Source organism: Eptatretus burgeri, chromosome 4 (assembly GCF_056783735.1).
Source record: "Eptatretus burgeri isolate ZD-2024b chromosome 4, Ebu_testis_v1, whole genome shotgun sequence".
NCBI classification, from domain to species: Eukaryota; Metazoa; Chordata; class Myxini; order Myxiniformes; family Myxinidae; genus Eptatretus; species Eptatretus burgeri.
Genome location: NC_140964.1, coordinates 63,849,466 through 63,866,731, shown reverse-complemented (window position 1 = coordinate 63,866,731; position 17,266 = coordinate 63,849,466). Strand labels below are relative to the sequence as shown.

The window sequence follows — 17,266 nt, the reverse complement described above, 5'->3', positions numbered from 1 at the left end:
GTGGAGCATTAATTACGATTCATACCGTTTCATCAAAATGCATCCACATGGAATAACAGTGAAGATGGAAACAAAATATTGTCTGAAATCCATTTTCTCCCAGTCATGCTATCAACACGGTCTGGAGCCAAACACCGACCGGAGACTTCCGGAGCCGAACACTGACCGGAGGCTTCCGGACCTCAACACCGCCCAGACGCGTCCGGATCTAAACACCGCCAAAACACGTCCGGAGCCAAGATGGTCAGAGACAAACACCGCCCGGATGCGTCCGGAGACAAACTCCTGTCTGGATATGTCCGGAGACAAACACTGTCCAGACATAACCACCATCAGGATATGTCCAGAAACAGACAGTGAGAGAGGGGGAGGGGAGAGTGAAAGGGGAGATGTGGGAGGAGGGTGCTGCAATGTAATGGGAGCGGGTAGACCAAGGATGGGACAAAGAAAAAGAGAGAGAGAGAGAGAGAGAGAGAGAGAGAGAGAGAGAGAGAGAGAGAGAGAGAGAGAGAGAGAGAGAGAGAGAGAGAGAGAGAGAGAGAGAGAGAGAGAGAGAGAGAGAGAGAGAGAGAGAGAGAGAGAGAGAGAGAGAGAGAGAGAGATATATATATATATATATATATATATATATATATATATATATGTATGGTGGAAGGGGAGTTAGCAGAGGGAATATGTTGTGCTTTATGAAACACACACACACACACACACACACACACACACACACACACACACACACACGTACTAGGCCGACATCGGTAATTTTTCAGGAATTGGCAGGTTGGAGTTCGTGTGATTACCAACTTCAGTACTTACTGCATACAACACAGAAACCTTGAGTAGCTTTTACTGAAAAACAATGTTACATTTATATAAACGTTTCATGGATATGCTCACAAACATTATTCTTTAGAAACAGGTAAGTGTAACGGGTGGAAAAAATATTTGGCTTGATAATTAAAAAAACACGTTAGTACGGCAAACGACTCAGACATCGGGTGTTATTTAACAACAGCTCTCTCAGAATTATAGAGCACGAACCACTCACTCAGGGTGACGGAACATGAACCACTCGCTCAGGGTGATGTAACACGAACCACTCGCTCAGGATGATGTAACACGAACCACTCGCTCAGGGTGACGGAGCACCAACCACTCGCTCAGGGTGACGGAGCACCAACCACTCGCTCAGGGTGACGGAGCACCAACCACTCGCTCAGGGTGACGGAGCACCAACCACTCGCTCAGGGTGACGGAGCACCAACCACTCGCTCAGGGTGACGGAGCACCAACCACTCGCTCAGGGTGACGGAGCACCAACCACTCGCTCAGGGTGACGGAGCACCAACCACTCGCTCAGGGTGACGGAGCACCAACCACTCGCTCAGGGTGACGGAGCACCAACCACTCGCTCAGGGTGACGGAGCACCAACCACTCGCTCAGGGTGACGGAGCACCAACCACTCGCTCAGGGTGACGGAGCACCAACCACTCGCTCAGGGTGACGGAGCACCAACCACTCGCTCAGGGTGACGGAGCACCAACCACTCGCTCAGGGTGACGGAGCACCAACCACTCGCTCAGGGTGACGGAGCACCAACCACTCGCTCAGGGTGACGGAGCACCAACCACTCGCTCAGGGTGACGGAGCACCAACCACTCGCTCAGGGTGACGGAGCACCAACCACTCGCTCAGGGTGACGGAGCACCAACCACTCGCTCAGGGTGACGGAGCACCAACCACTCGCTCAGGGTGACGGAGCACCAACCACTCGCTCAGGGTGACGGAGCACCAACCACTCGCTCAGGGTGACGGAGCACCAACCACTCGCTCAGGGTGACGGAGCACCAACCACTCGCTCAGGGTGACGGAGCACCAACCACTCGCTCAGGGTGACGGAGCACCAACCACTCGCTCAGGGTGAAGGAGCACCAACCACTCGCTCAGGGTGACGGAGCACCAACCACTCGCTCAGGGTGACGGAGCACCAACCACTCGCTCAGGGTGACGGAGCACCAACCACTCGCTCAGGGTGACGGAGCACCAACCACTCGCTCAGGGTGACGGAGCACCAACCACTCGCTCAGGGTGACGGAGCACCAACCACTCGCTCAGGGTGACGGAGCACCAACCACTCGCTCAGGGTGACGGAGCACCAACCACTCGCTCAGGGTGACGGAGCACCAACCACTCGCTCAGGGTGACGGAGCACCAACCACTCGCTCAGGGTGACGGAGCACCAACCACTCGCTCAGGGTGACGGAGCACCAACCACTCGCTCAGGGTGACGGAGCACCAACCACTCGCTCAGGGTGACGGAGCACCAACCACTCGCTCAGGGTGACGGAGCACCAACCACTCGCTCAGGGTGACGGAGCACCAACCACTCGCTCAGGGTGACGGAGCACCAACCACTCGCTCAGGGTGACGGAGCACCAACCACTCGCTCAGGGTGACGGAGCACCAACCACTCGCCTCGGGTGACGGAGCACCAACCACTCGCCTCGGGTGACGAAGCACCAACCACTCGCTCAGGTTGATGGAGTACCAACCACTCGCTCAGGGTGACAGAGCAAGAATGACTCGCTCTGAATGACGTGGGGTGGCAAAAGCGTCCGCAGTGAGCGAACTTTTCGCTCAGAATGACGGAGCGTGGTGGCATCCATGCTGAACTTCTCAAGGCTGGTGGAGATGTGGTACTCGTGTCATTGCATGCACAAGCATTTCAGTTCAGTGCTCTGCCTGGAACACAAGCATCATCCCAACTCACTGGAAGAGGGGCCTTGTTATCCCTCTGTGGAAAGGGAAGGGTGAAGTCAGTGAGTCAGTTGTTACAATGAGCTTTATATATTAGACATGTGACATTGGGATACCAGCCGATAGCGGAGAGCAGTACTCCAGTGAGCCAAGACCTTGTAGACTGTATTTTCCAAGGAAATACCTGGATTGATGGAAGATATCCTATATACAGCTGGCTTTGGAGGCCAGCTTTGCAATATGGTCGGCCCAGGAAAGGTCATGGTAGGTGCTGATGAGGCCTAGAATTTCATGACTCTGAACCCTACATTTAGGGACACCGTAGAATCATGTAAATAAGGTAATTAGGGCCATTTGAAATCGTAGTAGTCGTAGTAGTGGTAATGGGATACATATATTGCAAATGGAAATACTAAGAAAGTAAAAAAAAATTCCCATACAAAGACCTTCCATGCAAGAGAAGGCCATTAAGCTCATCAAGCTTATGCAATGGCTGTTCTTTTTTATGCAATGGTTGCAATGTGCTCTCTTATTTTTAATTGCTGAATGTCAAGCGATGAAGCGGCACGTACCATTCTAAAAAATGCAACCACGCATCTGAATATATTGTTACGGTGCCGGGGGTCGGCCGCGAACCGACCGCTCTGACGGAGCCGCAAGTCGAGTCGGCCCGACCGATCGCCGAGAATATAGATCGCCGCCCGGATAAGTCCGAGTCGACGGGTCCTTGTACAAGAACCGAAATACGCCAATGGGCAGACCACATGGGGTAGGGTCGATTGCCAATCTTAAATTTACCTAAATACCCACGTGATCTAACTACAGGGGTATTCCACCCTCGACGGAACTCGTACAGAACAAGCCGCTGAGGCGAGCCTGTCCTGTGCGCGATTCCGAGTGGCTTCATCGCCGAGAAGCGTCGGTCCAAATGTCCCCCTTTTACGGCAAACCAACGGCTTTCTAACTCCCAACACACAAAATGCTCAGTCAATGAAAGAATTGACGCGACGAGCCAAAAACATTTAACAATTGGGGTATTTGTTAATAATAATGGGGAACTAGGGGAAGCACGTAAGAGCAGAACTATACCGACTTTACGAAATGCAATGCAAACATTTACAGCAAACAAAGCACTTAACAATTTCCTACTTATTAGACGGGCCCACGGACACACGCTCGCACACACACACATACCCAAGAAATGGTGGCTGATGCCTTTAATAACGGACTCCAGCTCGGAGGGACAGATGAGCTGAAACCCAGAACCTATCTCGAACCTCTCCACCTCGTGTGGTCTTCAAGTTGTTCGGACCCGGGCTCCAGCGAGAGCGAGCTGGATCCAATTGCCGTGAGCCGCGATCCTTCCTGAGCTCCAGTGAATCCTCTCACGCTTCCAAACACGTGCTGGTGAGACGAGGCGCCGATCCTTCCCGTCGATGCGTCACTGTCTCGAAGAACCACCTCCTAGATGAGGCAGATGAGTCGCACCAAGCCGGGAACCAAGCGGAGAACAAAGAGCTCCATGAACCAAGAAGAACCAGCCGAGCAACCAGCTCAACTCTCTTCCGATGAACAAAGCCTCTCACAACATGAACCAATCCAGAGCCCAAAGGCCTGCTAAAAGCCAAGCCGAAGCAAAAAGCTCTCCAAAAAGCCTCCATAGCAGAAAGCTTACTAAAAGCCAAGCCAAAGCAGAAAGCCTTCAAAAAGCCTCCTCCCTAACCCAAGCCAAAGCAGAAGCCAAAGCTCTACTGAAAGCCAACCCGAACAAAGCAGAGTATCCCTTTTTTATTCCTATCCGCCCCCTCCCCCGCTCCCGGCGTGACTCATGCCCTCGTGATCCACCCCCCGCTCAACCACGGGTGGGAGGGAGTTGTTGACGTCATGAATCACGGGATGGGAGGGCTCTTCTTCCTCTTCGCAGAAGTGGGGGAGGGGCGTCTCCATTGTTTATGATCGCTCCCTAACTATTAAATTGAATCGCGCAGCGCACTTAATCGATTTCTGCCCATTAAACAATGGAAGGTGAACTATCTAGGGAACAAGCACTTATCGACATAACTGACTAAAGGAACCTGAATGTTGTGTGCAATCGAATTCCCAAATTAGAAACAATATTGTTTATTTACTGATGTTGGTCAGCTGCGGTTAGCCAATACAAGACTAAATAGGTCTACAACCAGAGTTGGTGTCAAAGCCACCCAATGCTCGTCTGTTTATACATTTTATTTATCGTTTTTCGATTTTAAAAGACGTCTAATAATATTTTTTATAAAGCATTGCAGTGAAGTCTGATCCAAATAATTTTAAAGCAATATATGTGTTTGTATATTGTAATCAGTAAACTAGTACACATATTAAATGAATGGCAAGCTTCGAGTATAAACAGGCGAGCATTGGGTGGCTTTGACACCATCTCAGGTTGAAATTTAAAAAAAAAATTAATCCTTTGTTAATTTCAACTTCACTACACCAATAGTATACCCCAAAGGAACCTCCATGCCAAATATCAGCATCCTAGTACACATATGAAATGAATGACAAGCTTCTAAAAAAAAAAAAACTTGCACCAAAAACTTTCAGGTTGATGTGCTACAAAAAAGTTAAGTTCAAAACAGGTCATAAATTTAAAACATTTGAAATTATTTTTTAATTTCAACTTCACAACATCAATAATATACCCCAAAGGAACCTCCATGCCAAATATCAGCATCCTAGTAAACATATTAAATGAATGGCAAGCTTCTAAATAACTTGCACCAAAAACTTTAACATTTTCACGCTGACGCTGACGCTCATGCCAGGGGTATCGCTATAGCTCTCTGTTCTTCGAACAGGCGAGCTAAAAACATTTTGTTCAAGTTGGGTGACAATTATTACATACATATGGCGAGTTGGGTGATTTGATTAAATGAAGAGAAAGGATCGAGGATAATCGGAAGAAGGAGAGTCAGGAGGTTTGACAAGGAAAGGAAAACCAGAGAGTTGGTGTCAAAGCCACCCAATGCTCGCCTGTTTATGCATTTATCGTTTTTAAAAGACTAGTCCAATAATATTTTTTATAAAGCATTGCAGTGAAGTCTGATCCAAATAATTTTAAAGCAATACAATTCTGGAGATGGCGATGGTTCACGAGCAATGTACACGGTTCGCCTTTTTATTTTTTGCCCTTTGAGGGGACGCCACGGGCAAACTGGCGGGAATTGGGAAAAACATAAATGATGAAAGTTGTAGTACTCGAAGAGCACTACTTGCATACCAACTTTTATTCGAAACAGTTGAAAACCCAAGGAGCTCAATGCCCAATTTATTGATTTTTTTTGACATTTTCTAAGTTTGTGACCTTGCGATCTTGACCTTTTGGACGAAAATGAAAAATTGAGCACCGTGGGGCTATGCAGGTGCCATTGGGCTAACCAAATACCAAAACCCCTGCCAGATTCAACAAACCCCCTCGGAGAAGATGTAGCTTGAAATCGGCTACCCCCTAAAAACATGTTTTTTGGGCGTGGCTCCGCCCATAATGGGCGCATGCCCATTCTCAGGAAAACACAACGAGATCATGATATAAACCTCCCACCCAAATTTTATCAGGATCGGATCAAAACCCACAGAGCTATGCTCGGGACAGACAGACAGACAGACAGACAGACAGACAGACAGACAGACAGACAGACAGACAGACAGACAGACACAAACAAACACACACACACACACACACACACACACACACACACACACACACAACGAATATACTGGTCACTCTGGCTGGTGCTCGTGAACCAATATGTATTTGTATATTGTAATCAGTAAAATATAGTGTGGTAGAATATTTGTTGTTAAAATTTGTTTTTCAAACTTACATTTGAAATTATTTTTTAATTTTAACTTCACTACATCAATAATATACCCCAATGTATGTAATAATATACCCCATCAATAATATACCCCAATAATATACCCAAAGGAACCTCCATGCCAAATATCAGCATCCTCGAACACATATTAAATGAATGGCAAGTTTCTAAATAACTTGCACCAAAAACTTTAACATTTTCACGCTCACGCTCACGCCGGGGGTATCGTTATAGCTCTCTGTTCTTCGAACAGGCAAGCTAATAAAAACCAGAGAGTTGGTGTCAAAGCCACCCAATGCTCGCCTGTTTATACATTTAGCGTTTTTAAAAGACTAGTCTAATAATATTTTTTATAAAGCATTGTAGTGAAGTCTGATCCAAATAATTTTAAAGCAGTATTTGTATATTGTAATCAGTAAAAAATAGTGTGGTAGATAAAAACATTAGAAAGGAAATAACTTGCACCAAAAACCCTAACATTTTTATGCTCACGCTGACGCTCACGCCGGGGGTATCGCTATAGCTCCCTGTTCTTCGAACAGGCGAGCTAACAAGTTTTGGAAGTGTTTTGGCTTGGGCTTGAAAATCCTCATCCTATAACCCCGAACATTCATGCCCGGCAAGTGAATACAACAGATTCGCAAACGATTTGAACCAAGCGAGAGGACAAAGAGGAGAAGATATTAATTCGTTTACACACAAGACATGAACAGATTCACAAAGGGTGAGTTGAATCAAACAATTTGAGTATAGAATCGATCCTGTTTTTATTAATTCGCTTTGCTATTCACTTTTGTCAAAACCACGTGCTCACACAATGGCATCCTCCATGGAAAAAAAAATCCCAGAATAAAAAAAAATAAAAGGCAAAAGACGTCATCATTCGGGAAATTAAACACCATGAGGTGCTGTACAACGCAATTTTGTCAGAGTAAAAGGACATTGGATTGAGGGAGAACATATAGCATGGAATTTCAGAGAAACTACTTCTGGAAGGTAGGCATGCAGTGTACATTATATCAACCTCAGCTACTTACCAGGCTGGCAGAATAGCTTAGAGGTATGTGCACCAGCCTGAGGTTCAAATATCGACCCAGCTATAAGCTTTCACCCTGGTGTTTCACGTGCTGAGTGAGGGATCCGCTAAGGATCCATGTATCCCATCTGTCAGCACTGGTTGTTGCTGGATGTTAAGGATCCCACAATGTCCCTCGAGAAGAGGAGACGAGTTCTGCTGGTAGGTTGTGGTGTGTTGGCCAACAACAGGTTCAGCATTCGTTGGTATAAGTTATCTATAACACAACGAAACGTTCTGTTTCCGTTACCAATGCGTTATACATAAGACCAAGTCGCTATGAATACGTCCGAATCTTTAAAAAAAAACCATCAAAAGTTCAACGTAAGCCAGCGTTTTACTTACATTTTAATACGTTGCCATCGCTGGCTAAAACGTCAAGGTGTGACCGGGCCTTAAATGCTCATGTGATCTTGGACACGAGATGGCACTCATGAAGGGGGCAGAGAAAGGAACTGAGGAGAGGGAATATGGCAGTGATTGGGTCAAGGCTGTTTATTGTACTCCTGTGGTCTGGATGTGATTTTTACAAACACAACAAACAAACAATCGGTACCATGGCCAAATTCCAAATTCCTGCTCTAACCTAGAGGGGGCACTGCATCAGCGGCACAGTCTTGCCCACAGCAATTGATGCTACCCCGCAGCCGTGTCCTGCATATTACAAAATAAGAAGTTGGCGAGTTACCTAGAACAAATTACAAATTCCTGCCTGGACTAGGTCAGCATGTGGTCTGGTCTTCTTGGAAGTTCTTTGACACCTGTTTACAGCAGTTTCTGCAGGAGAAACAAACTAACCTGACCAGTTAATTTGCATGTCATGTGATCGACCTTCTTCAGATACAAAGGGTTACCGACATACAAAACCACTAACCAGGAACATTCCCGTCTCGTGAAATTCATGTACCTTGATGGCTGTGATTTTATTTTATGACTTTTTCGTGATGGCTTTTCCATGCTATTTTATTTTATTTTCTTGTAGTTAACGATTTGAAAAAGTTGTGGAAGAGCCCGAGAGATACCTTCATGAAGTACAAAAGGGATTCCCAAACCAAAAGTGGACAAGCAAGAAAATCCCCCATTCATTGGAAATATTGGAACATGATGCGCTTTTTAAAGCCATACACGTCAAATGAAAGGTGAGTCGTTTATTCAACCCAAACATGGTCATTCAGGTATGAGATATTGTGACCCTTACATTCTCTATTTAGCATAAACAGTGTTATCTATAAATTACATACATAGCCATGGCAGACATATTCCAGAAGCACTTTGATATCATTTGATATACCTAAACCATTCTACTTCCAATGCATTTTCAATACAAGGCTGAATAGTTTACATTTTGTATCCCACTGATAGGCAATATCTGCATCTGGACCTTAACCAAAAAATATAATCAGTTTGTTCTTGTCACCTACCAAACTCATCCACCAGGTTTCGTTGGAATCCGTCCACAACGTTATGATATCGTTTTTGGCCTCTCAATCTTTCAATAGTGAAGAATTGCTTAAAGAATAAAAAAGAAAAATTCTCCAATCTGGATGCAGATCCAGATCTTTACCAAAATTTAATCAATTTGTTCTTGTCACACACTCAGCCTGTCCACCACGTTTCATCCAAATCAGTCTCTTACTTTTTGAGATATCCTGCTCACAAACAGAAAACAAGAAAGATGTGCGTAGCACAACACTTGCAAAAGCCAAATAAACAATATACTTCTAGGTTTTGATTGCAGTGTGACCACTCCTCATTTCCATAAATGCCAAGGTGAGCCAATGAAAAAAGCCAAGAATTCACAAGGTTTCGGAAAAGCAATGATAATAGAAAACCTATAGAAAACCAAGATGCCAAGGTGAACAACGAATAGCCAAGATCTTATGAAAAAAGCCAAGGAGTGGTCATACTGTTTGATTGGTGAACCAATTCAGTGACACAAAATGCAAATTCTATTCAAATTTGCAGAATACCCAGCTCCGGGTGGGTGGAGATTAAGCATTACTTGATGAGCAAAGTATAGTCTGTGTATTGCAAAAAGACTATTGATGTTTGGGTAGTGTGCATAAAAATGGGTCAAACGGGTCGACCAGTCTCAGGTGTGTAAAGAGTGTAAAGGTCTATTGGGCTCTATAAGGGTCTTAAGGGGTCTAAAGATCTAAATTGTGTTTTCCAATTGTAGTACGAGTCTACGGAGTTAAAGTGTCAAAAGATGGTCGAATGGGTCTGAAGGTCAAAGTGGTCTAAAGGGTGTAAAGGTCTTTCGGAGTCCAAGGGGTCTAAAAGGCTCAAGGGGTCAAAGCAGTTTAAAATGTCTAGGGGGAGGGGGTCTAAAAGTTCTGAAGGGTCTTACAAGGTCTATATGGGTCTTAGGGGGTCTAAAGGATATAAAGAGGGTCTAATTGTCTCAAAGGTTTGAGTAAAGGGATCTAAGCAGTCTAAAGTGTGTGAAAGTTTTCAAGAGTCTAAAGGGTCTTAAAAGCGGTCTAAAGGTCTGAAGGGTGAAAAAGTCTAAATGGTCTAAAGGGGTATTTCAGGTCATAAAATGTCTTAATGATCTAAAAAGGTCTCAGGGGTATGAAGGTCTAAATATCTAACACATACGTTCCAATAGTCCATAATTAATAGATGTAGTCATGGTCCAATAATACGTAATTAATAGACATACTCGCGTTGAAACAGGATGCAACAAGGAAAAGAGCAATCAGAGATTGCAGACCCTTGCCAAGATTTGTTTTGTATGGTGTGTTGTGTGGAGTTTGTGTACTCGTGTGTTACATAATTAATAAGAGACATAATTAGAACTGTCACTTTATAACTGTTGGCAGTGATGACCGGGTACCAAGATGTCCCGCTGTGATGCAACCCCGCTTTGATCGGACACCTGACCCTGACCCACGACGGTTTTTATTATTATTCAATTAAATTTAGAATGGGATTAAAATTAATTCAATTCAGATCAAATGCAAGACCAAATAGGTACAGTCCTGCATTGGAGTCATCAGAAGGAACCCAAACAAGCAAAAAACAAAGATGATATCATCAGGAGGAACCTGGATAGGATTCGCATTTCAGCTGCTACTCCTATACCCTCAAACCCATCCAGGCACAGCCAAGTGAGCCTTATTTAAAAAGTTTTTTTTTTAACCCACATCAAAAAATTAAACAATTCTGCCTGCCAGACCATGTGTCCGATCATGATGAAATTTTAAAAATGTGTTCACCATCACGACTGGATCATATTTGTGAAGTTTCACATCAATTGATCAAGCAGTTCCAGAGAAAACATTATTTAATATTTTCCTTAAATCAAATATGGCTGCCAAACCATGTGACTTGATCAATTATTATTGATGATGACCAATTATTCCTCAACAACCTTGCATGCCTTGGGGAGCATTTACATGAAGTTTCCCCTCAATCTGTCTTGCTGTTCTGGAGAAGAACATTTTAATATGTTTTAGGGTAAATCCAATATGGCTGCCAAACCATGTGACCTACAACATCATGTGTGTGAACTTTTTGTTCCTCATGGATAGACGGTCATATGTGTAAAGTTTTGCCTCGGGCTGTTCAACCATTTCAGAGAAGATTTTTGAAGGTTCAAAAATAATAATAATATGGCTGCCGAATCACGTGACCGATGACGTCAAGAAAAAATATTTTGTGGACCATTTTATCCCTAGATAGCCCTCAAAATTTTCCAAACTGATCGGATGTAGCGTTCAACATCTGCAATTATGACGTCATAAAAAAAAATCACACTCAATCCCCATGAGGAGTACTTGCCATGTGCCAAGTTTCAATATTTTCCTTGGTGCGATTTCAGAGATAGAGGTCCAAAGTTTTTCCATTTTTCCAACATGGCTGCCACACCACGTGACCTATGACGTCATAATTGTCATTAAAACATTTTACATGAGGTCGCACCAATGGTGAACATTTTGTCTCAATCTGACAAGCGGTTGCGGAGAAAAACACAAAAGTTCGGTGCGGACAAACAAACAAACAAACGGGCCCAAATGCACTCCTTCGGCGAGGGTAATTAAGACACTCACATAGGTCAACCAAGGCTTCACCTCGACAAGGGTTCACCACCCACCCATGTTTTCCTGTTTTATATACAGTATGTACAGTATATAATCAAGTGAATCGGATGAAAACTGACGATTTGTGACCTTTGACCTCAAAAGCAATAGGCTTCTCGGTCGTGCCTACCTCTACCAGGTGGTTAAGTTTTATGTAAATCAGAGTTAAAACATGACCTGTGGGCAATTGATATACAGACAGATTTACAAACCAGACCAACCAACGTACTCGTACTTGCGAATATTTGATTTCGCAAGTAACAAACATACAAACATGTAATAATTCTTCCTGTTCGTTGCAGAATGTATCGAAAGATACCGCTCTCCAGTGATGATGAGGACAAAGATGATGAGAGGAGATCAGAGATTATTGAGTTGGATGAAGAAATGCAGGAACTCCAAAGCATGCAAGACCGCAACACTGAAATTCCCTCCACAGCTCGAGTGAGCATACCATCCCACTCGTCGTTGGTCGGGAAAAGACGGAAGAAAGATCACGACTACATATCGTGGAAAGTGTTTCAGTACTTGAGTGCACGTTTGAAAGGCCAGGAGCAGGCAAAGCAGGAAGAACCCCCGGATGCCGACAAACTATTCCTGCTCAGCCTTTATCCACCGTTTCAGGAGCTCGATCCCTGTGTGAAATCATTGCTGAAGATCAAGATACAGCAATTGGTTCATGAGTCGAGGTTTCCACTAGTAGCACCAACCCCATTCTAAAAATATCCAAGGCCTCAGTTCCATGTTTCATACTACCGTGGCCCAAACATGCAGTAGCAACGGTCAATGCAGCAGAGACAACAGTACTGTGATCTGTAGTCAGGACTACGGAAGTACTATCATCGTGGTAGATTAGTGTTGTGATATGTGCACATGCTGTTGCATCTTGTCGTTATAATAAAGGTTGAAGTGGTGCACATTCTTTGTTATTTTAACATATAAATGACATTCCATGTTTCAATTACCCTCTTCTCATCACTAACACATAATGCTTTCATGTTTTCTTGAATACCTTTCATAAATAACGATTGCATTCCACTTTTCTGGGTATGTAGATTGTTTCTATCATTCTCTATGAAAGATAGTCGCAAGATAAATCGTGAAGAACACGGTGAAAACTACATCACTTGGTTGAGCACATACCTCCGCTAGGCTGAACAGTTTACATTTTGTATGGCACTGATAGGCCGGATCTGCATCCGGACCTGAACCAAAATATTATTTGTTTTTTCTTGTCACCTACCGAATTCATCCACCAAATTTTGTCATAATCCATCCACAACTTTTTGAAATATCATTTTTGCCCCTTTCAATTGTGAAAAATAACTGATTTTTGTTTTTAATTCTCGTATCCAGATTTGAATCTTCACCGAAATTGAATAAATTTGGCCTTGTCGCACAGCCAACCTGTGCACCGAGTTTTGTCCGAATCGTCCACAACTTTTTGAGATATCCTGCTCACAGACAAACAGGAGTGAAAACATAACTGCTGTCCACCTCTGGTGGCAGAGGTAAAGATTTTAAAGTCATAAAAACTCACTTTAGTTCAGTAGTGCTCATGTCGAGTCAGAGAACTGGCAGTGTCCGTGGTAGATATGTAGTCTTCATGCCTGCACATCTAACAAGAACACATTGATGAGGTGCTTGTCCAGCTTGTGATGAGAAATAATGCAGGAAAGTATCCCTGATCCACGTGGCCTTTTGTGGTTGGTCTTTATCCTCGAAAATGCTTAAAATACTCTGTAGTCCTTTGCAATTGCTCTAATTTCAGAGGGGGCAAGACCATTGGCATCCATGTTTGCAGTCCTACATCTGTCACTTGTTTTTGCAGAAAGTTGTTTCGAATGTGAGTAGCCTTGATAACTTTCACCGCTTGCTCGGGGCACAACGGTCTCCGATACACTCGCCAATGCCGAGTCAACAAGCCAAATGCATTTTTTGATACGTGTCGGGCCCTGGACAGACGGGAGTTGAATACTTCTTTGTCCTCCAGGAGTCATTACCTGTATACAGACATAGGAGATATCGTTTCAAGAGACTACTTTCATCTACGATTAAATGTGTTAGTAGACCCATCTCAGGTCCACCTGGGAGCTCCATCGGAGGTGGGACATACAACTCATCTTTCTCCAGCACAATCCCCATTATGAAGCTGACTGGGCAGCCATTTTTCCTATCATAAGTAGCAACGCAAGCTGTGAATGTCTATGGCAGTAAAACAGTAATCTGCATCGACCGGAGCCAAATAATGAGAGAAAACATTCCCTTGTAATTGAAATACATAGAGCCTGGTGTAGAGGGTCCTTGAATGTCCCACGTGTTTGCCATCAAGAGTTTGGGAACTTACACAGACGATGGAACTGGGTGGAAACAGCATCCTCATCAGGAACCGGCATGTATTTCTCCATGAGGACTTTCCAAAGATGACGTTTCTCTCACAATCATGCCAATGGTGGTCATACTAACATGATAGCTATTGTTCTGTCATAATCCCCCTAAGACAGAAACCTGAAATACAGAAGGATATGCACGTACAGTAGTGATGTATCACCAGTATAGTCATCCCTACCAGTACAGTATTACCTTCAACACAAACTTGCGATATATACTGCCTTTTGGCCATTCTAATGTCATTGTCAAACTGATTGCTATAGTGCGGGGAGTGAACAGGAGTGCTTAACATTTTGTTTACCTGTTTGAATGAATTTGAAAGGTAAACAAAAGGTAGCCTATGATACACTGATTTACTAAACACCTGACGACAGCAGGCTGGCAGGATGGCCGAGAGTAGAGGTACGCACACTCATCTCTTAAGCTGTCTAGCCTGTGTCCGAATTCCGACCCAGCTATAAACTACCATCCCGGTGTTTCATAGGCAGGGTGATTCATCAATGTGTGTGCCGACCCTCAGATGGACGTTAAACTGAGCGTCCCATCTGCCAGCATTAGTTGGTGGACGTTAAAGATCTCGCAGTGTCCTTCACGAAAAGTAGGCGAGCTATCACCGGCACCATTAACAAATTGCTGAGTCATGGAGGTGACCCAACCAGGATAGTAAAGTAAAACTGCTCTGGCAGCGGCAACACCCTACATAGGGCATGGCACATGGTACATGATCCGATGATGATGACAATGAAGGTTTTTCGGAGTTATCCCATAATGCCGTGCACACCGCCATGTTTGTTATATTCACTTCCCTGGTATAACGATAGCATCAGCAGCTATATGATCAAGCACATTTATCTCTTTATTCTGACTTACTGCAATGGAAGGTGATGGTAATTCTTTGGCCTTCTTAGGTCTTGTTGACCTTTTCTCGCTTGAAAGTAGATTGGGAGGGGGGTGGGGGGGGTTCTAAAAGATCCTTTCAGAGAGACATAGTGAGAATGTGAGATTTGTCAGGATTGAAAGCCATGTTCCACGTGTTGGACCAGTTTGTGATTTTATCCAGATCTGCAGAGAGCGAAGAAGTTGTGGCTTGTCATTCTGGAGGATGACAGATGGTACGACAGAGGGTGGAGTCATCAGCAAAGAGCAAAGAGGTCAACATAGGCCAAAGGTCAACAATTTAGGTGATATTTCTAAAATCCTCATTTTTCATCCAATTGACTTGAAATTTGAAGAGGATTTATATTTCAGGTCACTGAATTCAATCAGCCAATTATTATTGCGGTCGACATAAAATAAAAGGTCAACATAGGACAAATATCTAAAATCCACAATTTTAATCCGATTGACTTCAAATTTGAAGATAATTTGCATATAAGGTCACTGAATTCAACCACCAATTCTTTTTGAGGTCAACATAGACCAAAAGGTCACCATAGGCCAACAACTAAGGTGGTATTTATAAAATCCTCAATTTTCATCCGATTGACTTGAAATTTGAGGAGTTGCATATTTGGTCATTGAATTCAACCACCAATTATTTTTGAGGTCAAATTTGTTTTATGGATTTTGCAAGTATCATGCTCTGCACGACATCTTATTGTTTGTTTGTTTGTCTGTCTATGTGCCAGGATATCTCAAAAAGTTGTGGACGCATCTGGATGAAATTTGATGGGCAAGTTGAGTGTGTGACAAGGACGAACTGATTAGATGTTGGTGAAGATCTGGTTCCGGATCCGACTACTATAATTTTTAAAGTAATTCTTCAACATTGAGAGATAGGGCCAAAAACGATATATATAGCATTATATCTCAAAAGATTGTAGACAGATTCGGCCGAAACTTGGTGGACACATTGTGTGTGTGTGACGAGGAAGAATTGATTCAATTTTAGTGAAGAACCGAATCCGAATCTGGATCTGATAATTTTTTTAAGTGATTCTTCACCATTGGGAATCGGGCTAAAACGATATGGAGCATGATATCTCATAAGGTTGTGGACAGATTCGGGCGAAACTTGGTGGACATGTTGGTGTGTGGCAAGGACTAATTGATTCGATTTTGGAGAAGATCCGAATCCGGATCTGGATCTGATAATTTTTTTAAAGTTATTCTTCACCATTGAGAGTCGGACTAAAACGATATGGAGCATGATATCTCAAAAGGTTATGGACGGATTCGGACGAAACTTGGTGGACATGTTGGTGTGTGGCAAGGACTAATTGATTCGATTTTGGAGAAGATCGGAATCTGGATCTGGATGTGAGAATTATTTAATTTTCAAAGTGATTCTTCACCATTGAGAGATTGGGCCAAAAACGATACATTGCCTGATATTTCAAAAATGTATTGATTGGGCCCGATATGTTCTCGTGGATCAGGCATTACATGGTGAAGGTATGCGCTCAACCGACTGCCCTTCGAGTTTATATTGTGGATGGGGTGCCTGACCATTTCAATCAATATTCCAAACCAGTCCATCATCCTGAAGTGTTCTTTTTTTGTTCATATGCTGCACAAGGCTCTAGGGTAGCATCATTGGCTGAGGGCGTGCCCGTGTGAAAAAAACCTCTGAGACGACCAGACCACATGCAAACCTAGTCCAGGCAGGAACTTGTAATTTGTTCTGGGTAACTTGTCAGCTTCTTATTTTGTAATATGCAGGACATGGCTGCAGGGTAGCATCATTTGCTGTGAGCAAGGCTGTTCCGCTGACGCAGTACCCTCGGTAATTTAGGGCACAAATTTGGAATTTGGCCATGGTACCGATTGTTTGTTTGTTGTGTTTGTAAAAATCACATCCAGACCACAGGAGTACAATAAACAGCCTTGACCCAGTCACTGCCATATTCCCTCTCCTCAGCTCCTTTCTCTGCCCCCTTCATGAGTGCCATCTCGTGTCCAAGATCACATGAGCATTTAAGGCCCGGTCACACCTTGACGTTTTAGCCAGCGATGGCAATGTATTAAAATGTATGTAAAACGCTGGCTTACGTTGAACTTTTGATGTTTTTTTTTAAAGATTCGGACGTATTCATAGCGACTTGGTCTTATGTATAACGCATTGGTAACGGAAACAGAACGTTTCGTTGTGTTATAGATA

The 17,266-nt window shown here is 43.8% G+C and overlaps 2 protein-coding genes across 3 annotated transcripts in view; one reads left to right on the top strand and one right to left on the bottom strand.

Annotated features, from left to right (window-relative positions):
• Positions 1 to 13,195, top strand: part of LOC147028221 (uncharacterized) — a 14,337-nt gene extending 1,142 nt beyond the window's left edge. Inside the window, exons 3-4 of one of the 2 annotated variants that reach the window (XM_085878405.1) lie at positions 8,673 to 8,829; positions 12,078 to 13,195. In XM_085878405.1, coding sequence (XP_085734531.1) covers positions 8,673 to 8,829; positions 12,078 to 12,495 — 575 coding nt within the window. In that variant the 3' untranslated portion in view covers positions 12,496 to 13,195. The remainder of the gene's footprint in view (positions 1 to 8,672; positions 8,830 to 12,077) is intronic. The other variant, XM_085878404.1, reaches the window with a different exon arrangement.
• Positions 2,400 to 17,266, bottom strand: part of CLXN (calaxin) — a 108,659-nt gene continuing 93,792 nt past the window's right edge. Inside the window, exon 6 of the mRNA XM_085878407.1 lies at positions 2,400 to 2,743. Coding sequence (XP_085734533.1) covers positions 2,732 to 2,743 — 12 coding nt within the window. The 3' untranslated portion in view covers positions 2,400 to 2,731. The remainder of the gene's footprint in view (positions 2,744 to 17,266) is intronic.